Genomic DNA, 23,735 nt, shown 5'->3' with positions numbered 1-23,735 from the left:
TCACGTTCATCGGCAGTGCTCTACTGCGCCAAGCCAGAGAATCGTCTGGTTGTAAGGTCCTAAAAATAGATCCCACTGCGTGCGGGGTTTAATTATTGAAGTGATGCCAAGCCCGAAGAAGGTAGAAGGCTGAAATTTGCTTTGTCAGACACACGATCATGTGCAGAGAAGATGTCAGCTGCGTTGGTTGTTTACCTTACTAAACGCCAAGCGAGGGCTTGATTCTTGTGAGAATACTTTGAAGACTCGGAACCTCCGCAATGGCCGGTGTAGTACTTATTTAAGTTGTTGGCCAAACAAACAAAACTTTAAATCAACTGCTCCGGACTCTTTGTCCAACATTACCAAGCCGATGATATCAAACTTCAAGGGATTCAAGTTCAAGCCAGATCAATGCACTTAGACTTCACAGCAATGTAAAAACAAGGACTCGATTAGACCTTTTAGAGCTACAAAAGAACAGCGAAAAATACAGCGCTAGCTAGAGTAAGTACAGCGATTAGTTGCAGGTGAGCGGGCAGATACGTATGTGACAGGCAGAAGAGCGTTGAATAGTGAGGTCCGTTCATCCGCGACAAGGTGGAGCGGGGAAAAGAGTCTGTAGGCATTATACATGACCAGCGACACGGTCGCTTTTGTTTGTCGTTTATATTCGTGATTCGTTGGCTGACGCTCTTATTCAGAACGCAGTGGGGCGGGGCCGCCCATATTTGTTGGATGGTGCCATGGTGGCGAGGAATGGCGGGGGCGTAGCAGCAACAGGGGAGTCGGGAATTTGGATGGTGTGGATTGTCTCGCGGTAAGACATCGGGGAGGCGAAGCTCGAGGAGGAGTGGTGGGAGTACTCCGAAGAGCGCGAGGATGCGGAGTCACGGGATGACGAGCGCGACGAGGCACTGCGAGGCGGCGAAGCGCGGCGGGGAACACGAGAAGGAGACGGTGCGAGATCACGTGCTGGGATCGGCATCTCATTTGATGACCGTGCAGCCGCCGCTGTGAAACTGGGCGATGGCGAGGCATAGCGGGGGAGAGTTTCTTCGGGACGTTGAAGGATGAAGCCCCGCAGTCCAGCGACTTTCTCGCCCTGACGACCGAAACCATAACCGGCTTTGTCGGTGCTTCTCCAGGAGTGGAAGGACTCGGCATCGATTGGTTTTTCCATTGGCGAGGCGTCACCCATGCCAGCACCAGGGAAGGCAGGGATGGTAAATTGGGGAGTAACATCGAGAACATGGGGGCGAATCTGGCCAGTGATGATCCCGGCTTTCGCATTCTTTTCCGCCTCACGTTTGCCCCGCAATGAGCGCTTGGCCTTGGCCCCTTCGCGGAAGATGAGACCGAGGAACATATTCAAGCAGCCGATGGAAAAGAGGAAGAAAGCCGCGACGAGAGTGAAGTCGTCGACGTGGTGGGAGAGGATCTGGGCGCCGATGAGAGCTTGGAAAATACCCAGAGCCCCGAGACCGAAGTTTGACCCGAGAACAGGGAAGAAGCGGTCGAAGAACACCATCGGCCAGGACAGTTCGGATACTGCAAGAAAGAATGAGAATTGGACAAGTGAAGAGAGAGGGCAACGCACGAAGAAGGATGATGACTTGGAAAATGATAAGAAGGGTCGCAACAACGGCCCAGAAGACACCAGCAGGTTGGTTCGGGACGGTGCTTCCTCTGTGTATTCGGTCAGAAAAGGTATGGGTAAAACTAGAGAGGCCACGCACTCGATATAGTCGCAGTCAAGCATGTCGTTTGTCGAGTTGGAGATTCGATTGGCCTGGAAGCGGTTCACGGCCTTGATGTTGGTGACCATGACCACAATGGAGCTCGAGAAAACAAGCAGCAGGCCGACAATGCTGAGCACGCGGACGGCGTTAAGACCGAGGAAGACAACTTGTAAAAATGTCAGCCGCTGTCTGGTCTGAGGAGAAGGCCACCTACGAGTTTGGGGACGAGGCATGCTGGTAAGTGAGAAAAGGTTCAATGAAGAGTGCAAGTAAAGAAGGTGGTTGAGGTTGTGTGGGGCGTTGACTTGTGTGTTAAGATCGTTTGCTTCGTTAAAAGAAAGAAAGGCGCGCCGGCACCAAAGTGGAAAGGCAAGGTGTTTGTCGTAAAGAAGGGGGGAGTCCCTGTGTGTGTGGGTTAGGGAGAGCAAGGGAAGTAGACAGGCCTTTTATTCACCAAAAGCCATTATGGAGACACGCATCAAAGCCGCATTGGGCAGACAATGACCATGGGAGAACAAGGGCTCAAGAACAATAACCTCCCGACCTCGCTTCCAGAACAAAGGTTACAGCATGGTGATGGCGCTGACAGCGGAGCGGCATGTAGCTCGCATGGTGTCTCGAGATGGTCGTATTCGGGACGAAATGGTTGTATCACGTGATACCAAAGCGATTATGATTTCCTGAACAAAATGCTGCGTCTACAAGATGTACTGTCCCAGAATTATGGAAGGTAGCTACAGTACGATATCAAATCGAGTATGCGGTGCGGCGTAATCATCAACCGGCCAGACGCAGAGCATCATGGCGGGGAGTCGCTCGACTAATAAACAAATGCAGTGATATGCCGGAAGTCAAGAGTAGAGAAATCATCGAAGAAGCATTTCGGGTGGTGCAGGACCACCGTCTGTGTGAACCAGTACTCCAGGCCCACCCGAGCCGAGCCGAACGTTTCGACCCTTGCCATCAAGCAGAGCTGGCCCTTGAGTTGGCGAAGTCTCATCGTCTAAATTCACCAAGTGAAGAGGTCCAGTCCCAAAGTCATTGACACTCGTCGGAGACCCCACACGAGCGATTGGTAGTTGCGATTCCATATGGATGGTGTCCGCGCTAGGGCTGGGTACATGGTGACCCCATTCTCGTTGTGACGGTATGTGAACCCCGGTACTGCTTCCACTGCTCGTGTTTTGATGATGTGAAGGACTGCGCAAAGGCCTCATGGAGTTTGCAGTGGATGGACGAGAAGATATCGTGGTACCCGCACTCAGGCCAGGTTGGGAAACAGTCATCGGGACATTTAGAGGCGCAAGTCGTTGTTGCGGCGGTATAGAATGGGGCAGGTTACTTGGCGAAGGGGAGGGGGAAATGGAGGCGGGAGGTGGTGATCGTGAATGGCCGGGCCATAATGGTAAGGCTTCGGGTCGCCACCAATATCTGCGTCAAGGGAGAAGCGTTTGCTTGGTCGTTGCATGTACTCCCGATCAAAAATATCGTCCCATCTCCGTCTTCGTTTACTAAGAGGTATTGTTAGTTGAGAAGAGTGAACGTAAAGAACGCCTACAGGATGAACCAGATTATGAGAACTAAACCGAGTAGTCCAAAGAACCCTGCTATGACTCCGCCGATTATGGGCGCCATACGAGGTGAGCCATCTGTGTTGTTCTGCGTTTGTTGGGTCGCACCAGGAGATGGAGGGACATAAACAATGGAAGCTGGTGGTGTTGAGGTTATGACGTCCGTTATCACTGTAACTTGCCCGTTTGAAAGTGTGCTTTCAGAGAGCGAGGTCACTTTAATTGGAGACGGAGTCGAAGTAGACAGCGTCCCAGAGGGACTTTCTGACACGGTCCTACATATTGCACTTCCAAAAAGAGTGCGTGCCTCCGTCAAAGTGACAGGTATAGTTTTGGTGATTGACACGGTGGTTGTGGAAATGGCTCCTGTGGAAAAGATGAGCAACCAAGTGAGGATTTGGATCTGAGAACGCGCCAGGAATTGTTGAAGTAATCGTCGCTGTGGTAGGAACACATGCAATATCGCTGACGGAGCCTAAAGCACATCCTGTGGTTGTAATGGTCGTTGTAATCGGTGGCAAGGTCGTCACACTCTCTGATAGAGAGACAGTTAGAGATTCCGTCGTAACTAAAGTCTATTCCATTGCTTGAGTTAAACCTTTCGGACAAGACAAGCAGAATACACGCGTACTGCGGTTGTGGCCGTGGCCGTCGACACACATGACGCCGCCATAGCAAACAAGGGCTTTTGTCGAGAAAGAGAAAGGAATGAGAGGTGGGACGGAAAGCCAGTGAAGCCTGGGTCAACAAACAAGCATCGAAGAAGAGAGCAAGTTCAGGCTGAGGCACGCAGCTGTGGCTGTGTGATCGATCATCATATTACATAAGTGTTTCCTTCGGGCCGAATACTCACTTTTCTCAAGCCACCGTTGCCCGTTTGCGCAGCTACGGTGTTTGTTACCCGCCAGGTCAATTTGCCTACGCAGCATTTTATACTACCCAATAATGTCCGATACCAGTTCTTTTTTTACGCGTCGACGTCGCTGAAAATTTGGCCCGACAGAAAGCACACTGTCAGGCTGAGGCTGTTCCCCGCAATGTCCACATGCCTTTTCATTATCGCACCACGGTATGTTTTTGCCGTGCCTTTGGGGCCTCAAGCTCAAACTGGTAAGACTACTCCAGTCGTTTTGCCACGCTACTTACATATGTGGATCCATAAAGGACTACCCCAGGCAAACCCCAGGAGAAACAGCCTGCCGAGGCATCACGTCAAACGATGGCTGCGCAAGCGGGAGAGACCGGAAAAAAGTCAAGCCCAACTTAAAGGATAACCCGAATCAAGCCGCGTCAAGGTCCCTTCCCCACAAACTCCTCTATGTCTGAAGCGCGCAGCGTACAAGTCCGATTGCTCGCATTCCTCTCGTGGACAGTCCGCGAGCTCTTAATCGACGCCCCTTCCGACTCAAACTCAGGCAGTGAAACTGTCATCGCGACTGTCCCAAGCCACATCCTGATTGGACTCCGAGATGTGGCTGAATTGTCGCTCAATATCGAGCACGCCCGCCTCGCGCGGCTGGCTTTGGATATATGGGACGAGGTAAACCACAATAACTCTGATCATCTGGTTCTAATTCGTGGTGGGCAGACAGACGACGAGCTTCTTTCAGCCGAAATCTGCACCAGCGTATACGATCTACTCGACCACAACATCAAGCATTCATCCTGCGGCCCATTGATCTCGTCCGTCTTACCGTCTTCTCGACTGAACAAGTCCTAACTCGCAGACAGACTCCTACAACAATTCTATCCGCAACCCGATGTCCTATTAGAAGCCAACATCTTTCTCTTGCGACTACGAGTCTTGACCTGCCACAGCGAGTTGGGCACAACTCCTAGTCCATATCCCGAACCTCTTCATTTGAAGCAACTTATCACCACGCTCTATCACTGCATGTTTCTCCGCCTGCCTGCCACATATGCCGCTCTCGCTCTCGACTGTTTGCAGCAATATCACTGCGAGCCGCCGGACTGCGACTCGGAGCTTGGAGACGCAACCCTGCAGGCGTGGTGTCTGTTTTCTGACACCATAGTCGGCCAATGGAAGACATTAGCTCTCTTCTCCACACTTCTGTTTGGGTATGTCGGTATATCTCGCCTGAACGCCCACTGATTGTGTTCTCAAGAGCAACCTTGACGATGTTTCAAATCCCAGCTATCACTAGCAATGCGTTGCTCCGTGTCCTGACACATGCCGCGTTGCTGCCTGTGTTCATGAGCCTCGTCTATACGGCAGTTCTGAGCATCTATTTCGGGAGCTTCGTATCGATGAGACTCTCTACAGCGACCACCTCTACACGGAGATGGGCTCAGGCGAGTGCATTGTCTCTCGCGGAAGAAAGCTAACAGGATGGTATAGGAAATGAAACATGCTTGCACGGTTCGCACGGAAAGTCGCATGTGGAGCGTGTGGTTTTTAGTGTCTTTGCCTCTGGCATCGACCTGCTGGTCAGTAACGCTAGGACCAAGATAAATGAATTCTATGCTAAACTTTGGCTCAGGGGTGTCCTATTCTTCATCACCACGATGGTATTCTTCGTCTGGCCGCCGTCCACTGTCAACGACTCTCCGAAGGAACCGATTGCAGCCCGCCTCTTCCTTTCCGGCATGGTGCTTGTTGGTATTGTCCATCTTATGCTGAGCGTTGCACACTTACGGAGGGTTGGCCGCGGCCACGGGTCTGAATCGGTGGCCATCGGCTTTGTGTAATGGCCTGCAGCGACGGCGGCCGAAGGAAGTCGAATCTAATTACGCGCAGTCGTTGGTTGAGCGACTTGTACATAAGTAAATCGGTGAATAGTACTACTTAGTGTACCTTTAGTATTGGCAGAGTACAATGTATTTTCAAATCATCTTCAATGCTGGCTGACTGTGATAATTGCCAAGTAATGACAGTTCGGTGTGTGAGACTTGAATCCATAACTCAGGCTAACCTTTTCAAAGTGCAGGTGTTTCTTCCTGGACCTATTCTAGCCTATTCTTCGCCAAAATCGCACATTTTGCAAAGCGCGATTGACTACTTACTCATAATATTTGAATAAAGCCATTCAAAACTCAGTCAAAGGTTAGCAACAAATTCGGTCGGGGGGAACAAGTGTGTTCCGGTGGACACTCGGTGGACTTGCTAGCGCTGTTCCTGGCCGGATATTTCATTTGCTTCTCTAAGATATGATCATTAGCGAGATAGAGAAGAACAGGAGAAGAATTAACCTGTTGCGATCGAAACCCAATTCGAATGTGGGTCCAGCGTGATGTTGACCAGAAGGGCCCTCATCCTACCCTGACCGTTCAGCAAAGTCTCTCCGAAGAGTTCTTCCTCTTTCAGAGGACGTGCTGGCAAGACCTTCGCGCCAAGGCATTAAGTATGCCGGCGGCATAACGACCAAAAGTTGTAGACACCCCGCGTATCAAGTGCTTACGACACGATCTTCAGCAAGCCCTGTGGCAGTTCTGTCGTCATATGTACCTGGTGGTTCGCCGGAAATAGCTCTATTGGGTGGAACAGATAACAGGGTTAGCGGTGCGGCCACATGAACGGACAAGTCGATACTCTAGGAAGTCGTTACAGAGCTTGCAGCTCTGCGGCCGCAAATCTCGGTGGATATTCTGCTTCCGACTGGTTTAGTCAGAAGTTTAGTCTGATCAATTAGCAGTGATGGCTAGAACACGTACTAGTAGTAGTACGTTATAATGCCAACACGCTTGCTAAGAAAAACAAACCCGCGGATCCGATGCGTCGCCCCTTGGCCAGATGACCGAGTATAAAAGTGGTTCGTCGAGACCTTGGTTCTTGTGGAGGCACCTCGCGCCCAAGTTTTCCTCCCACCATGATTATTCTCTCCATTTCCTTAGTTCTTTGCATTGCTAGCACCTACGCAACGAGCGCCGCGACATCCGCAACAGCAGCGTGCAACAACATTACCGCGACACTCGGCTCTACCATCGTCCAGTCGTCTGGGGCGCAGTATAACGCGACCGCCCAGGGAACTTGGAGTCTATTCAATTCACTGGATAGGCCAACGTGCATTGTGTACCCGACGAGCGGAGCCCATGTCCAAACTGCCATGGCCGCCATCTACGCGAACAACGCGAAATACGCGGTCATCGCTGGTGGACACAGTGGAATGCTTGGTTATAACGAGTGAGGTGTAGTTGTGCCCTCAATTAGCGTGAATTAACCATAATTAGCATCACCAATGGGGTCCTCATTTCCTTCTCAAACATGCAGAGTATCTCTTATGACGTCGCGACTGGTTTGGTGACGGTTCAACCTGGCATCCACTGGGGCGACGCTATCAACTATCTGCAGTCCTATGGCGTTGCAGTCATGGGTGCTCGAGCTTCGTGGGTGTCTTTCTTGTGTGGGTGAACATATACTCAACGTGGAGTCAGGGATATTGGAACAGGTCTACTTCTTGGAGGTGGCATCAGTTTCCTGTCCCCTCAATATGGTTGGTCGGCAGACGCGATACAAGAAGTCGATGTGGTATTGGTCGATGGAAGGCTGGTGACCGCAACACGGACCAACCAGTATAAAGACCTTTTCCGGGCTATCAAGGGAGGAGCAAATCGCTTTGGCATCGTGACGCGGTATGTGCTGGTGCCTGTAACAACGGGAACAGCAGCGGACAAGAATTGGTATGGTGGAATCAAGATGGTAAGTTCGACGGCGCTATCCTAGGAAAGATTGTTTAGACATTTCCAGTTTTCTGGCGCGGATTCGGCGAAACTCAACAATGCAACTGCAAAGTTCATTCGCGAGAATACGGATCCCAAAGCGAGTGAGTTGGAGAGAGTTGAAAGGGTTCATTTTCTAACACACAATTAGTCCTGATGCCGATTATGAGCACCATGGATCTTACCTCACCCACCGCCCATGTCATCTACATGTACTACCAAGGTGCATCCCTCCCCACAAGCATTTTCGGAACCTTCCTTTCTCTCAATGCAACCACAACGTCATTCTCCGCGTTATCTTATGCCGATATGGCAAACGCGATTGCTGGAGATGGGCGAGGCAATGGCCAGAACTTTGGCGCTGCGTCGTTTATTGGGAGTGAAGCAACATTCCAAAAGGGCTTCGATTTGTTGGCCAACTTTACCAACCACTTCGGCTCCCAACTTGCGAGCTGCAGTTTGGTCGTGTCGGTTATTCCGCGGTCGCAATGGGTTGCAAGCAAGGCGCGTGGGCCGAATGCGATTGGGGACCCAGGAGTGCCATACGCCACTATGGATTACTACCTGATTTATCCTGCTGGCGTATCGGTTCGACCAGCAAACGTCCAGGCTGGGTTCGAATTTTTGCTTTCTCAGTTACAGATGCCAGAGAACAAGGATTTGCCGTTATATATCAACGAGTGCGACGCTTCGCAACAAGTCTATGCAACATATCCAGCGTACAAGCGCTTGAAGAGCATATACGCTAAATACGACCCAACGAGGTGTGTTGAACTTTGCTGGGATGTTCATCGGCTGACTATGTTGTAGGTTCAACGTAAGAAAGACAGTCGGGCCCATGGGTCTTTAATGGGTTTTCTGGAAGCATCGAGAAGTCGTTTATACCAATGTAATTTTAGCAGACGAAATGGGAGTGCTGAGCAAGAAGTGGAGTCACGACGTGACCAATCCGGCACCGCAATTTCTCCACTTTCTTCGAACGTCCACCATGGACACGTTCGACAACTTCCAATACGAGTCGGCCTCTTCCTACGGCGGGGGAATTGGCATCGTCGATGACACCTCATCGGTTTATACCGCCAACACAGCAGATAATGCTTCCTCGGTTGACTTGTCAAGTCTCTCGATCTCAGACGCGGATTCGTACAACCACGCAAATGGTCATGCAGGCCATTCACATCCTCACGCGCAACCCGCTCGAAACGGCGGTGGGATTGATGAAGACTTTGATGCTGTTCTTGACGATTTGAAGGATGATGGTGCTGTCGACTTGCCCCCGCATGCTTGCAGGTTCGTCTGTCGTTTTTTTCTCCCTTGTTTTTGGCTCAGGTTATCTCAGCTATTGCGGCATACACTCTCCAGCTTCCGTCGTCAAGTGTCTCGTTTGCGCCAAATGGTTCTGCAACTCGCGAGGAAATACTTCCGCGTCGCATATTGTCAACCATCTCGTTCGCGCAAAGCACAAGGAAGTCATCCTCCATGCAGAAAGTCCCCTGGGCGAGACTACTCCCGAGTGCTATAACTGTGGGAGTAAGAATGTGTTCATGCTGGGTTTTATACCGGCGAAAAGTGACACTGTTGTCGTTCTTTTGTGTCGGTGCGTGACTCACGCGAGCGCAATTTTTGTCCACTCATATGTGCTTTCAGTCAACCATGTGCTGCTATTTCTAAAGATATATCGTGGAATGCAGCGCTTTGGGCTCCTCTTATCGACGACCGCTCCTTCCTCTCCTGGTTGGTTAAGCCCCCGAGCGAGACGGAGCAACTGCGATCCCGTCAGATTTCCTTCGCCCAGATAAATCGCCTCGAGGACCTGTGGCGGGAGAACGCTAACGCCACATTAGAAGACTTGGAAAAACCAGGCGTCGACGACGAGCCCCAATCGATCCTCCTCCGTTATGAGGACGCATATCAATACCAAAACATATTTGGGCCGCTTGTCAAGATTGAGGCAGACTACGACAAACGTCTCAAGGAGAGCCAGACGCAGACAGACATCACTGTTCGTTGGGACCTTGGTTTGAATCAGAAGCGCGTTGCGTGGTTTGGCTTGCCGAAGCTGGAGAGTGGTGAAGTTCGACTTGCTGTTGGTGACGAACTGCGTTTGCGCTACCAAGGCGAACTCCATAAAGCTTGGGAGGGTGTTGGTCATGTCATCAAGATTCCCAACAGTACGTTTTCACTAATGCTTCTTGTGTTGGCTCTCATGGTTTATTAGATGTTTCTGACGAGATTGGTCTCGAACTTCGCCGAACAGAAGGTGTTCCGTCTGAATGCACACATAACTTTGCAGCAGACTTTGTTTGGAAATCGACCAGCTTTGACCGTATGCAACTTGCGATGAAGACATTTGCAGTCGATGAGAAGAGTGTTAGCGGCTATATCGTGTGTTGCCTTTTCATTCTATTTTTCGCTCATCTCACCTGTTGCTACAGTATCACAAACTTCTCGGTCACGAACTAGAACCACAGAGCTTGCGCACGCAAATGCCGAAGCGGTTCTCGGCGCCTGGTCTTCCCGAGCTGAACCATTCTCAAATGTATGCGGTCAAGAGTGTCTTACAGAAACCCATCAGCCTCATTCAAGGACCTCCTGGCACAGGCAAGACTGTCACCTCAGCGTCGATCGTCTACCATCTCGCCAAGATGAATCCGGGTCAAGTCCTTGTCTGCGCGCCCTCCAATGTTGCGGTAGACCAGCTTACGGAGAAGATTCACGCGACGGGACTGAAAGTTGTCCGCCTCACAGCCAAATCACGTGAAGCCCTTGATTCCAGTGTCAGCTTCCTCACGCTACACCAACAAGTCGCGAACAGCACTACGCATGTCGAGCTGCAGAAGCTTATAATGCTCAAAACTGAGCAAGGAGAGTTGAGCAGCAACGACGAGCGCAAGTACAAGACATTAATCCGACAATGCGAGAAGGAGATTTTGGCGGCCGCAGACGTGATTTGCTGCACTTGCGTCGGAGCGGGAGATCCGCGATTGAGTAAATTGAAGTTTAGGACCGTGTTAATTGACGAGGCAACACAAGCTGCTGAACCTGGTATGTCTTGATAATTTGGTCGTTTACTACAACTGACTATATTTCGCAGAGTGCATGATTCCTCTTGTTTTGGGTTGTAAACAGGTGGTGCTTGTTGGTGATCACCAGCAGCTCGGCCCTGTTATTATGAACAAGAAGGCTGCCCGCGCTGGTCTTACTCAATCCCTTTTCGAACGATTGGTGGTGCTTGGCAATCGACCCATTCGGCTGCAGGTACAATACCGCATGCATCCCTGCCTTTCGGAGTTCCCATCCAACATGTTCTACGAGGGTACCCTTCAAAATGGTGTCACAGCGCCGGAACGACTTCGAAAAAATGTCGACTTCCCTTGGCCTGTTCCTGACACTCCCATGTTCTTCTACCAAAATCTTGGACAAGAGGAGATTTCGAGCAGCGGGACATCGTTCCTCAACCGAACTGAAGCTTCCAACGTCGAGAAGATCGTCACCAAGTTTTTCAAATCTGGCGTTGTCCCTGGTCAAATCGGTGTCGTAACACCTTACGAAGGACAGCGTTCCTATATGGTCAACTACATGCAGTTCAATGGGTCCCTCAAAAAGGATCTGTACAAGGAGATCGAGGTCGCCAGCGTTGACGCTTTCCAAGGACGCGAGAAGGATTATATCATTCTCAGCTGTGTGCGAAGCAACGAGCATCAAGGTATCGGGTTTTTGAACGACCCTCGTCGTCTGAACGTCGCGCTCTCCCGTGCGAAGTATGGAGTGGTCATCTTGGGCAACCCGAAAGTGTTGAGCAAGGTTTGAATCTTTCACTCACTCATTTCCCCCTTGGCTGATACAATCATTATTCTAGCATCCGCTCTGGCATTATCTCTTGACACACTACAAGGAGAAGAATTGTCTGGTGGAAGGCCCACTGAACAACTTGCAACCAAGCATGATTCAATTCAGCAAGCCAAGGCGATCGCTTGCGAAATCGATGGATCAATTCCGCCGACACGAAACAAGTGCAAGAGATTATATCGGCCCCGCGAATGGGAATGGCGGTATTCCGGATAGTGAGTTTATCTTTTTATCTTTGTGGGAATGAACCTCATGTATATACTTTCAGGTCGCCGCTCTGGAACTCCCAGCCGCTTTGACTCGAGCTTCTATCGCGCTCATGATGCTTTGGGTTACATCCCTTCGGATGTCCAATCGCTTCGTTCTCAGGCAACTTACTCTACTGGTCTTCCTATGTTCTCTTCTGCTGGGCCATTTGGGCCGGTTGGTGGAGGAATTCCTCGTGGTGCGACTGGCGCAAAACGAAGCACGTACAGTTACGCCTCGTCTGTTATCTCACAAGACGCTGGAGCGCCGAGCGTTACCGATGCAAGCAGCGTTGTTGGAATGGGAATGGGTGTGGGAGGCAGCGGGGTCAACAACATGATCGCTTATTCGCAGAGCGACCGTATTCATGGCCACGCGCTCCCTCGTCACGGTCGTCGACCCTCGTTTGGAAGCTCAAGTGTGGCTGGAGTCAGTGAAGCAGGCAGTCTGGCCATGTCCTCCCAATACGATTACAAGAGCCAAGATGACGCAGGCGACATGGACGACATGAAGAGTCAGTATGCCGGCACGCAAGCTGGCGTCACTGTCTATTGATCGTGTTGGGGCGCGCTGCCTTTCTTGTTGCGCTGATGAACCTCTGGTGCTAGCCTCTGAGGAGACGACGATAGCAAAGCATCATTTTGCTTAGCCTCACTTGGTGGCCGCATTTGCTCGCCCGACCTGTCAAATCGTCACGTTTTGTCTTGAGCTGGTTATCTGCTCAGGACGTACACGGCCGTCTTCTACCCACAAGACGCACTACCGGCTCGTTCGTCTACTACCGCTCTAGCATTGGACAGGATGATGCTTTGGCTCGTTGTAGTTGTGACTCCGGCCGTTTTACATTTCTTTTTTTCGCTCGACATATCCACCTCGAGTATGCTTGTGTATTTGTCGAAAACTACTATGAACTAGAACGTTGTGCTGTGTGTGAGAAATCGTTACAGATAGTTGGCTGCTTTTGTCAGTTTGGAAGAAGGCAAGCACCAATACAGAGCTTACATACTCTGTAAGACCAAAGGTATATCTACCAAGCCCAATGCAACAACTTCAATAGAGGAGTTTCGAGAATACAAGAGTGAAGAGCCTAATTCTACACACAAACTAATGAGGGTTTGGAGCAAGTCAACGTCTCCCTCAGTAGAATCGTCACGTGCAGATGCTTCCAACAATTGCTCTCCGGAATCGCCCACTGTTTCAAAGGGTTGAATGACACACAAGTGCCAGTGTCCAATCCGCAGCCAGAAATTTTTTTTCCTCCAGAGGCGGTGCTTCTCGTATCTCAGGCCAATACTTCATCGCCGGCGGTTCTGGACCTGGATGATCAGCTAGGCTCAAAATTCACACTTAAGTAATGCGCCTCAGCTCATTCGGCCGACTGGGAATCCATTCAAAGCCTATCGGCGTGCCTAACAAGTATTGCCCAGACAGGGAGAAAAAGGAATGACCCCGTCCGCTCTCGGAGATGAAATGACGAGGCGTTTTTCATCTCCACGAGCCTGAGAAGAGGCCGGGTGCTCTCGACGACGATCGATTTTGCGCCGTGTGGCCACCCCCAACCCACCGATTAACAACTCTCCCATGCCCTGACCAACAACGAGGAATTAAATTTCGAAATCCGCATTCGAAGCCCTTCCCCAGATGATATGAACGTCGTCGACCGCCGCGTTTGTGGGTGCGCAAATCCGAGCCCGTGGGTACCTGGGTAATGCTGATGCAAAAAGGCGGAAGGAGGGCTGGCATGTTTTGGAAAGAGAGCTCGAAAGAAGCGCAACGAGTCATCCGATCGCAACCGGTCATTGCCTCCTTCCCGCTGCGGCCAGCCGCACGCAAATTTATACCAGTCTGTTCCCACCAGCTGTGGTTGTGGGACCTTGGCGACGGCTGCCTGCCAGAGAGGCACGAACAAGGGCAGCGTCAGATGGACGGCCGGGTGGAAATGAAGGTGGGAGAGCTATCTTGCCCATGCAGGCAGCAGGAGCAACTGGCCCGCGAGTCGTACGATGTTCCTCTATCGATTCGCAGTTTTATTCAGATCGCAAGCCACGTTTATCAGCTGGAGCAGCAAGCGAGTTGTCTAAGCGAGATAATTTCCCGCCATGCACTGGCCCTGCCCGTCGGATTTTGACTCGCGGTTCAGGATGAGATTCGCGCTGACTGTTGCGGCGTTGATGGGTCACAAGTCGGGGTCATGCGGTACCCGGGTTCATGAAAGAGAAACAATTGCTGACAGCGGAGCTTGTTGTGTGTTAGGAGATGTGGTAGCCGTCTTGAAAGCTGCAACGTAGCCGAGGCTAAGCCGAGAGAAAAGCTGAACAAGCATTTGGGAATTTGGCGGCGCAAATTGACTTTGAAGCTTTGAAGAAGAGCATGAAGGGTATTTATGGATGGCTTGCGATGACGAGGCTTGGAAATGGTCGATGGCCATGCGAGAACGGCCAAGGCCTTGATCGCCGTTCCCACTTGACCCACAAATACAATCCAATCACCCGCGGCCCTTGCGAGTAAGGCTCGACCGCCCGTATGGGTTCTAGCTTCCAAGTCACAGAAGGAACAAAAGCGCAGCGTTGAGACTTTGACCAATTGCAATCGGACACGGGCAAACGGAAGAGATAGTACAGATTCATTACATTTTGGTTTGTGTTCTAGCTTGAGTGACAGAGATGTGACGAGGGAAGGCGATAACAGAGAGTAAAAGCGATGGTATCGTTCGCAAATGCATAGCAGATAAGGGTAGATGAGATGCGATGGTTTTGACTTTTTCGAATGCTGCTGATTAATTTTCTGGAGGAGGGACGCTCTTGCTCCTGCGGGAGCCTGGACCAGTTCCGCTCGAATGTCGACGCAACCGCCTGCCCCCGCGAGTTGAGCCAGTCGCTGACCCTTGTGACGACTCTCCCGAAACAGACTGAGGACGCTTTTCGTGAAACGCGAAGCCAAGGATGCGCTGAATAAACGGTTTTTTTAGTCCTCCAGCGCTTCCGCCAGAGCGGACCGATGTGGGCGAGTGCTGTGGTGACTGGGGAGAGTGTGCGTGGGACTGCGAGTGTGAATGTGAGTGTGAGTGGTGTCCAGATGATCCTGCGCTGGTGTCTGGAGTGGGCTATTCAAAGCGGGAAGTATGTCAGCTGGCCAAAGGAGAGTAAGCGAGCAGAACTTACAATGATATGAACCTTCTGACGACCTGTCGGCATCACGTAGTACGTGCTGCCAGAACCATTGCTTTCAAAGGAAGAAATGGAGGAGGCTGGGCTCCTGTCTCGGCGATTCCTCGAATGTGAACGACCGTTGGGTGTTTTTGACCGCCTTCGCTCTTCTTCTTTGACGGCAGACATATGGGAATGAGCTGAGGGAACGACAGATGGGTATGGCGTTGGAACGTATTTTTGCGTCGGTCGGACCGGCGCGGAATGGCTATAGATCATCCCATTAGGGCCCATTTGTGGAGGATGAGTATAAATGGCGGGAGGAGCATAGTGCGGGCGCGAGCGGGCATGTGAGGGTGCATAAACAATTGCCGGAGGGTGTCTCCCGTGGTTATGACCCTCTCCATGCCATGGCTGAGGTGTCTGACCAAACGCCACTCGGGGAGGACCATAGCCGGGAAGAGCCGGGACTGGGGGAACGGGAGGAACCGGGTCTTGTATTTGGGAGTAGGCATTGCGAGGGAGTGATTTGGAGCGAGCGTGGCCATGTGTGGAGCGCGGCGCGTCAGCCGCAGTGGATGTGGGCAATACTCGAATTTCCTCTGGACCACGTGCCGCGACTGACCCTGATCGCGAACGGTCATGGTGCTGTGGGCGTAGCTTGGACCCACTGCGATGGGGAATAGCTTCGTCTGGACGACCATCGCTATACCTCAAAACCATCTTTGGAGGTAAAGAATGGCTACTGCCAGCGTCTGAAGCGGGTGGGAGGACGAAGTCGGGGTCATTGATAAAGGAGGGAGCGACAGAGGGAGAGTAACAAAGATCGGGTGGCTCGGCTCTGTTGTAAACCCAATGTTTTGTCCGTTCTTTGCTTGAAAGATATTCACGAATCGCCTGAGACGAAGTCGTGTATTCAGTCATGGTGAAAGCAAGACGGGAGTCGGTGGAGGGCGTCGACCAAAGCAGAAAGGCTTAAATCCACCGGGTGGCTGTTTTTATACCTGGGTGAGATCTTTGTTGGCCGGTCCTGGTCTTCCGGAGCGAAGGGAAGCTTGATGAAGCCCTTGGGATAAAATCAAGGAACGTGTACGCCTCGAGGCAGCCCTGGCACCTGCCAGCGTCGGCCGGACTTGATTTCGGGCTTAAATAACATTTGGAATGCTCTCAGTAACCAGCAGTTGTGCAGTTAGAGCGCGAGAACAGCCGAAAAATGGGCTGGATGAAGTGGAAGATGAGTCTGAGTCACGATAACTGTCACGCGACTGTCACGCAATCATCATTCCCAACACAAGTTCACAACACCACTACTTGAGAAGCCCACCATTCCAGCTTGGGCAGCATTGCTGTTGAGGCGGCAATATCAAATGAAACCCTCCTCCTAGGCTATGTCTCCTCAACAGCAACGCCAGAATCTATTGTGTCTTTACGTATCAGGCTGGCATGCTCCATCTTCCTCGTTTAAGATCTCGCTTGTTGACGCGGATGGACGCGTAGGCGGTGGGGAAATGAAGCCACGGTTGACCTTGTTGACGGAGAATGCAGCAGGAAACCCCAAGCCCTTGCCGAATATAGACGACTGAAGCACTGCTTCGGAGGATAACCACCGGGTATCCCCATTTCTAAGGCAACTCACCCGCAAGATATGGCTTCAAAACATCGCGTGGCTACCTCAAGTGGGCGACATGAAAGCTGAGAGTCCTCGATAGTATCGGAAATGCTCAAGTCCGAAACTGCGCAAGTCCAGATGAAGAATCCCTCATCTATTGTAGCCTGATCCAGAGCCCATGCCCACATTTACTCACAGAATCCAGCCATTGTATGAAAACGCCGCTAAGATCCTTCATAATGACAATCAACCTTTTGCAGCCACGCATCTTTGGAGCTTACTTAAGAACTGCAAATCGGAAGAAACCTAAGTATCTAATCAACGGCGATGGCATTGATGGCTAAGTAAGTAAGTACTTGACTGACGATTTTATGCCAAACGGCATCAAATGAGTGGTCTATAAAATGAGAGTGTTGGAATTACATCGTGCATATTATCTGCCAGTGGGAGAACCTGAGTGCCAACCAACTCAAGCAAGCACAAGTAACGCTCCGACGACCGCACCAAGGATCGGCGCTATTGCGGTCAGACGATTTGCAGCATTTGGCGATGGGCTTGACGGAGCACTTCCACCAGCGCTGTTTGTGTTGCTCGCCCCGCCAGAGTTACTTTTGGCGGGATTAGGGCTGGAATTGGACTGGCTCGGCGCAGGTGTCCCAGTGGCAGGGAGGATCTGCAGTCCGAATGGCCGAGCGGCATCCGTATGGGTGACTGTTACGGGTCCGGCTGAATCAGCCTCAACAGCCACACACGTCTCCTGCCCGTTCGCGAAGTTGCAAACTCCACCAGCAGTGAACGAGCCTTCACGGTCGTTGACGACATAAGTAAAAGATGCATAGTCCGCCCCTTCGACAAGCGTCGCTAGTTGTTATGTGTAAGCCGTGTGAAGCACCGCGAAGGGGAATTTTATTTGCGCACCAGTGCCTGGGAAACTGCCCTGAGGGTCTGTCCATGTCCCAGTGTAGGCTCCTTGGGCGAGCTCGTATGTTGTACGTGCTTGACCCGCGTCCACTCCAATGACCTTCGCGCTGATTGCTTGTGGATCGACAAAAGGAACAACAAGAGTTGTTTCGTCCGCAACGGCACCTGAACCTCAGAAGTTAGCCGCTGGCAAGTACCGTATTGGAGAAACCCACAGACGACAGCAACGGCAGCAAGGGAGAGGGCGAAGACACGAGTCATCTTGGTGGTCGTAAAACGGCGGTGGTGACTTTCAATTTAAATGGTTGTGAATCCGAAGCATGATGCTTCAATGTGCTGCCGCATGACAGTAGATCGGAGTTTCGTGCAAGCAGCGGTGTCTGATACTCTCCATAGGTCGAAGAGCCAGATTCCTTGACTCTGCAAAGTCCTTGAGCAAACGCACAACCTTAAAAAAGATGACGTGTGGAATCAAAAATAGATTCAATGATCCGGATTCAACGGTGTCACGGTGTCACAATATCCTCAAATCCAACCACTGGCATAAACTTGCGCAGACCAACCATTGTGCGCTGCCCACAACGGTTCAAAGGCTAAATAAGACTCTTCATTTACATCCGCACTTAACGGCCAACAAGTTGAAGATGCCAACCCAATCTTACTGTGTGCGTATAAAGAATAGTTCAAGTTTTCTGTTGAGTCGTAACGAAAGCGACATCCTCATGTCTTCACATTGCCCCGAACTGTCTCTGTCTTCGGTGCGACCGGCCTCCAGCTCCTTGATAATCAAAGCCCTACTCAGAGATGGCGCATTTCACCCTCGGGCGATAACTCGTGCATCTAAAGAGCGATGGGACATTGGCGCAGAGGTCGTCGAGGGTGATACCACAGCAGATAGCAGCTGTTGGTACAAGCACTGACTGGCAACAAGGCTGTCTTTGCGGCAAGTAATCATCACAGCCTTTTGTTACTGTCTTCCGACACCCACTTCCCTAGTTTACGGTGCCTTTAATACGGCCGGGGGATGCTCCAGCCAAAGGCCAAGTAGTGCAGGGGAAGAATATAATCGAAGCAGCCAAACAAGCCAGCGTCAAGTTCTTGATTTTAAGCTCTCTTCCCAGTCTCGCAAAACTGTGACCTGTCCAAGGGGAAGTATACTCACTGCTCAGGCAACGACTTGCGAAGGTGCTCAGTCTTTCAACCGTCATAAATCTGCCGACTCTTACCAATAGAGGAAGCTGTGGTCGAGAACTACCTCATGCAGTGGTTCATCTTGTTTTTTTCGAGAACTTTTGGCTCAAAGGACCCACCGAACCCGGAGCCCCGTATTCTGTCACAATCCCACTGGCAATTTACACTTCGGAGACAATTCAAGCAATGACATGGGTCAAGCACGACCTCCATAAAGTTGTTCTGGCGCCTCAAGAGTTATGATTCCGCTGATCCCGAAATTCACGACCTTGTCAATGGAGGGGTATTTCCAACATTCTCTGCATACTCAGCCAAAGTATGCTTCCGACTATTTCGTGCCCGACTCTCATGCTCATGGTATCGCAGCCATCGGAGCGCCCATATCATTCGTCAGTGGCCCACCAATGGGAATTGACGCCGCAGACCATATGGTAAACAAGTTGCTCTCCTTCCTCAATCGTGCCCTCTTATGGAGATCTTAGTGGATGGCGAATCGTGACATGAATGGCCTCTACTCGGAGGTGCCCATTCCCAACTTGAATCCAGACCTTATAAAACTCGGCGTGCAGATCAGCGCTGTGCATGAAGTTATGGAGGCGGAAATTAAGTCTTGGTTTGGTCAAAAGCCAGTATGATAAGAGTGCATTTGGACTGTGTAAAGTATGGTTTTGGTTATCATGGTATCTCTCTTGCACTGATGCAACATCGTTAGTCCTTTCATGGACCGCACCGGCCCTGTGTCATTGCAATCAAGAGAATAGGATTATAAATCTCTTTTATTTACAAATCACGACTCGCCCATAACGAGAGTATGGAAGTTGGGAAATACGAGCTCCTCCTCGACTGTTTTCCTGATGACATCTTGGATGAAGCGCTCGACACGCGTGACATTTTTCAAAACATGCTTGTCCGCCTGGCCGATCTCGCTCTCGATGTAAATTGACGGTAGGAGACGCTGGCCGATGGGAAGCGGCTTGTTGTTTGTCCTTGGATACGCCGATTCGAAAGAGTCCGCCTCGCCCACGTCTGGCGGGGTGCTGTTGCTGTCGAGCGAGTCACGCTTTGGCCTGTGTACTCCAGCGGACGGGCCATATGGGTCCATGTCGTCAAGAATGCACAGGTGAACGCGTTTGCGCTCGCCTTCGTAGGCAACCGCGACTTCGCCAGTGAAGACGAGGCCTGTGACAGAGAGCTTGATGGGGAGCGACATGAACATGGGCGACGGGTAGTTTATGAGCAGCGAAGTCGTCAGCGTGATTCGCAAGTCGGAGGGCCAATGCATGTGTAAGTGCAGTTGGAGATTTGGAGAGGAAGGATTTGGTGGGGGCGGCGCCGCTGACGGAGAAGGCGAGTCGAGAGAGGAAGACCGGCTTGGTGGCCGTTGGAGAGGTGGGGTAGCCATAGGCGGCGCGAGTGGCGAACGATACATGGGTGAATTTGGCCAGGCCGAATAAACGGGGCCTAAACTTGGTAGACTGTTCATGCCCCCGTTCCAGATATCAGGCGTTGTGCGCAGGGAAGGAGTTGATGCAAACATATCGACTCCACCGGGTCTGACATGAGGCGGTAAGTGGTGGTAGCCCAAAGCATCTCCGTGGTTAGCTGCCCGCCGGGACACCCATTCGAATCCATCATCATCGTCTCCGCCTTCTGTGACCTTGACAGGTTCACCCCCAGATTCTGAGTCATCATCTTCCAGAAAGTCACGGTGAATATCGCGTAGGTCAACCAACTCGACATCTGGCGCAGCGGAGCCAAAGTCAAGTGAGGTAACCTCCACCGGTCCAATGAACGACGGTCGAGGCGTGCTTTTGAGCTGCCTGTTTAGGAGGTCAACGAGACTGTGTGCCAGGGAGTCGTCGAGTTTATCCCAGTCCAGATCAATCGACATTGGTGGTGGTCGTGAAGTCAGGAAATATTGATCATGTGACCACGCGGCCGCGGCCACTGGCAAACGGATCTTCCACAACTTCCATGTCCCGTTACGTCCCAGGCCGATTTCCTGCAGCTGGCGCATCACCCGTTGCCGACCGTATACGCGAAAGACGAGGGGCAAGAGGACTGACGGCGCTTGACGGAACTCTTTTACATGTCCCCCCAGTCGCAGAAGGTTGGAATTCGCTGCTTGGCGCCATTCGCACGAAAGGAGCGCTTCCAGGCGACGTCCGAGAGCTTATGATTCTTCGAGTCGCCGCAAGAAATCATGCAGCTTACGAATGGATTCACCATGAGCATGTTGGCCGTTCCCATGGCCTCACGACTTCTCAACTTTGGGCCATTCGCGATACTATCCACCCCCCTCAACTAAATGTCCTCTCTCCTCTCTACTCCGCTGCCCTGGCCTTTGCCGACCACAGCACTGTACACGTGAAGGTTCCGCAGGATGTCATGTCCGATTTACAACAGCACCTCCAACCACTTGCATCGAGTGTTAATCTCGATGTCGCAGATTTGCTGGTTGAAGCTGCCGCAGTGGTCGCAACCTACAACATGGTCTCGCGCTTCTTGGTCTCTTTGGACATAGCCGGATCTTCTGACGATGTCGTTCCATGGCCAGTCGACAGCACTGAACACACAATCGAGCTGGCGCCCAACGTCAACATTCATGCCATAACACTCGTCACCCACCCCAATGCTCCTTGGATTGCCTTCTCAAATTCATTGCTCACGGACGAGGGGATGTGGGAATGGATTGTCCCACACATAATTGCACCGGCTTCGTCAGCCCCGAATTGGCCGTTCAAAGGCACCTACAACATCCTCCTCCATTCTCAACGCGGTCATGGCCAGTCGTCTGTTTCGGCAGCGCCGTGCACTATCCCTCTCCTCGCACATGATCTGGCTCATCTCATTTCCATTCTTATTCCGTCAGGAAAGGTCAAATGCGTCATCGGTGTCTCGCAAGGGGGTGCTGCCGCTCTAGCCTTTGGTGCACTCTATCCCACGCTCACAGAAGGCGTTATTTCATGTGATACGGGGCCCAAAACTGCTCCAGGGAATGCGGAAGCATGGCAAGAACGTATTGCCCTTGCAAAAACAAAAGGCATCGAGGAGCTAGCTAGTGTGACTGTTGACCGCTGGTTCCCTTCTCCGTCCAAATGTGGACAAGGAGGTTCGAGATACGGAAGGACAGAAACAATCAAGAAAATGATTGCGACCACCAGCATCCCCGCTTTCGAGCTCGGAGCAGGCGCTCTCATGTCGTACGACCTACTCAAACCGCTTTCAGAAGACGGCGTCGATTTGCTGCACAGCGATGTCAAAACCAAAGTGCTGCTTGTTGCCGGCGAGCTCGATGGCGGGGGTAAAGTTGCAGCTGGAATGAAAGGATTGCGCGAAAAATGGCTTGAAGCTACGCCAGCTGCCAAGGTCGAATTCGCCGAGATTGCCGGCGCGGGTCATCTTCCGATGATCGACGAAACAGAGAAATACTGGGAAGTCGTGAGCGCATTCCTGAAGGGGTTGTGACCTGGGAAGAGGCATTATTTGGCTTGACGACGAACAAATGTACATCTAGTTGTAATTGTACAAAGAACAAAAGACCTTGTACAAAAAACAAAAAGCACTGCACAAGGAACAAGAAGCACTGTTCAAAGAACAAGAAACACTTTGTCCAAGATTACGATCTTATCGATGGTGTCATTGTCTGTGACTCGTATAAATTGCCATCGTGACCCAGCGCGTCGATCACATAAGCCCTATCCCTTCTTTCTCTCTTCAACGTTCAATTCGCTATGCCGTGCGTCTGCCCTTCTTCCAGTAGTATAACTCTCTTCAGCACGCGTGCGGCGCAGATCATGTGTGTATGCGTCTCCACCCTCAAATATTTCACATGTCAAATGTTACCCCCGCTTGCACGCCGCGCTCCAACGCTAAGTCGCGCTCGCTCGCCAAGTCGCGCGAGCGAGGGACCCCTCTAATATACCTCTTTTCCTCGCGCACGGACCTCTAAAAAGTCACGAGTTAAACCTACTGGGGGAGAAAATTTGAGGTTTTGGACCCGTCTAACGGCAGTCTCGGGCATCGTTTGGGGGAGACAGGGTTTTGGAGTAACTTTCGGGCACTCCGGGCAGGCATAGAACAGTGTAAAGTCATGTATTGGCCTATTGATAACATCCAGGCGCTACTAAGGACGCGTCGCGACGCGTTTGATCCACCCGGCCCGGTTCATTCATTCCGACACCAAGTCCTCCGCAACAGCGACAGAGCGCTAAGCACGCTCCGTTCATCGCCCTCCTCACGCGGGGCCTCCGGCGGTTCGAACCTGCAAAAAAATTGAGCTCTTTAACACTAAAATGCACTTACAAAGTAACGGCGCAACGGCCAAAATGTGCCCAAGTCCACGCTTTCAGCTGGTTGATGGCCAGACGTGTTGCCGGAGCTGTCGCAAAAAGCCCGGAGGGGCAAGACGGGAGTCGACGGCAAAGGGCGGGCCGGCAAGCGGAGGAGTCGGGCGGGCAGGAGGTGTGACACGCGCAGCCAGAGGGTGGAGCGGCCGCAAACTTGAAGGCAGCAGGCCGGTGACAGAATGTGACACGGCTGAGTCGTTGCAAAGGTTGGCGGGCAGTCGGGAAGGAAGGTCCGGACTGAGTGAACGTGGCAGGAAACGACGCGGCCACCATCTCGTTGCCCTCCAACTCCAGAAATTGCCCGCCCGCGGCGTCCCAGGAAGTTGATGGCCGAGATTATCCCGCGGGAAGGTGGAGCAAGTCCGCCGTCGCGAGGCTAATCCGCCAACCACAGCCCTCGGCCCGTGGCGTCAAGGCGCCTCGGCACAATGACACGTTTGGAGTCGATTGTCACG

At 51.8% G+C, this 23,735-nt stretch overlaps 7 protein-coding genes across 7 annotated transcripts; 3 read left to right on the top strand and 4 right to left on the bottom strand.

The window, feature by feature from the left end:
- Nucleotides 1–679: 679 nt before the first annotated feature.
- Nucleotides 680–1,954, bottom strand: MIND_01102100 (uncharacterized protein; the record flags this gene model as incomplete). The annotated part of the gene is made up of 4 exons (XM_037367589.1): nt 680–1,530; nt 1,580–1,668; nt 1,719–1,887; nt 1,936–1,954. The coding sequence occupies 4 exons, from the start codon at nt 1,952–1,954 to the stop codon at nt 680–682; spliced, it is 1,128 nt and encodes a 375-aa protein (XP_037216983.1).
- Nucleotides 1,955–4,610: 2,656 nt separating this feature from the next.
- Nucleotides 4,611–6,001, top strand: MIND_01102000 (uncharacterized protein; the record flags this gene model as incomplete). The annotated part of the gene is made up of 6 exons (XM_037367588.1): nt 4,611–4,832; nt 4,881–4,975; nt 5,024–5,371; nt 5,419–5,605; nt 5,652–5,740; nt 5,794–6,001. The coding sequence occupies 6 exons, from the start codon at nt 4,611–4,613 to the stop codon at nt 5,999–6,001; spliced, it is 1,149 nt and encodes a 382-aa protein (XP_037216982.1).
- A 1,118-nt stretch (nt 6,002–7,119) lies between these two features.
- MIND_01101900 (Regulator of nonsense transcripts 1) lies at nt 7,120–12,619 on the top strand (the record flags this gene model as incomplete). The annotated part of the gene is made up of 14 exons (XM_037367587.1): nt 7,120–7,433; nt 7,481–7,636; nt 7,685–7,949; nt 7,998–8,073; nt 8,121–8,733; nt 8,780–8,786; nt 8,835–9,259; nt 9,309–9,566; nt 9,617–10,140; nt 10,188–10,354; nt 10,405–11,014; nt 11,064–11,773; nt 11,829–12,033; nt 12,087–12,619. The coding sequence occupies 14 exons, from the start codon at nt 7,120–7,122 to the stop codon at nt 12,617–12,619; spliced, it is 4,863 nt and encodes a 1,620-aa protein (XP_037216981.1).
- Nucleotides 12,620–14,840: 2,221 nt separating this feature from the next.
- On the bottom strand, nt 14,841–16,134 carry MIND_01101800 (uncharacterized protein; the record flags this gene model as incomplete). Its single annotated transcript, XM_037367586.1, has 2 exons — nt 14,841–15,167; nt 15,226–16,134. The coding sequence occupies 2 exons, from the start codon at nt 16,132–16,134 to the stop codon at nt 14,841–14,843; spliced, it is 1,236 nt and encodes a 411-aa protein (XP_037216980.1).
- A 1,154-nt stretch (nt 16,135–17,288) lies between these two features.
- On the bottom strand, nt 17,289–18,001 carry MIND_01101700 (uncharacterized protein; the record flags this gene model as incomplete). Its single annotated transcript, XM_037367585.1, has 3 exons — nt 17,289–17,680; nt 17,738–17,905; nt 17,956–18,001. The coding sequence occupies 3 exons, from the start codon at nt 17,999–18,001 to the stop codon at nt 17,289–17,291; spliced, it is 606 nt and encodes a 201-aa protein (XP_037216979.1).
- Nucleotides 18,002–19,718: 1,717 nt separating this feature from the next.
- On the bottom strand, nt 19,719–20,948 carry MIND_01101600 (Mitochondrial distribution and morphology protein 12; the record flags this gene model as incomplete). Its single annotated transcript, XM_037367584.1, has 1 exon — nt 19,719–20,834. The coding sequence occupies exon 1, from the start codon at nt 20,820–20,822 to the stop codon at nt 19,719–19,721; it is 1,104 nt and encodes a 367-aa protein (XP_037216978.1). The 5' UTR covers nt 20,823–20,834.
- Nucleotides 20,906–22,399, top strand: MIND_01101500 (Carboxymuconolactone decarboxylase; the record flags this gene model as incomplete). Its single annotated transcript, XM_037367583.1, has 1 exon — nt 20,906–22,399. The coding sequence occupies one exon, from the start codon at nt 20,906–20,908 to the stop codon at nt 22,397–22,399; it is 1,494 nt and encodes a 497-aa protein (XP_037216977.1).
- Between the last annotated feature and the right edge of the window lie 1,336 nt (nt 22,400–23,735).

This window comes from Mycena indigotica (genome assembly GCF_014461135.1).
Source record: "Mycena indigotica strain 171206Taipei chromosome Unknown Mind.scaff0009, whole genome shotgun sequence".
NCBI classification, from domain to species: Eukaryota; Fungi; Basidiomycota; class Agaricomycetes; order Agaricales; family Mycenaceae; genus Mycena; species Mycena indigotica.
This window is presented reverse-complemented; position numbering and strand designations above follow the sequence as displayed.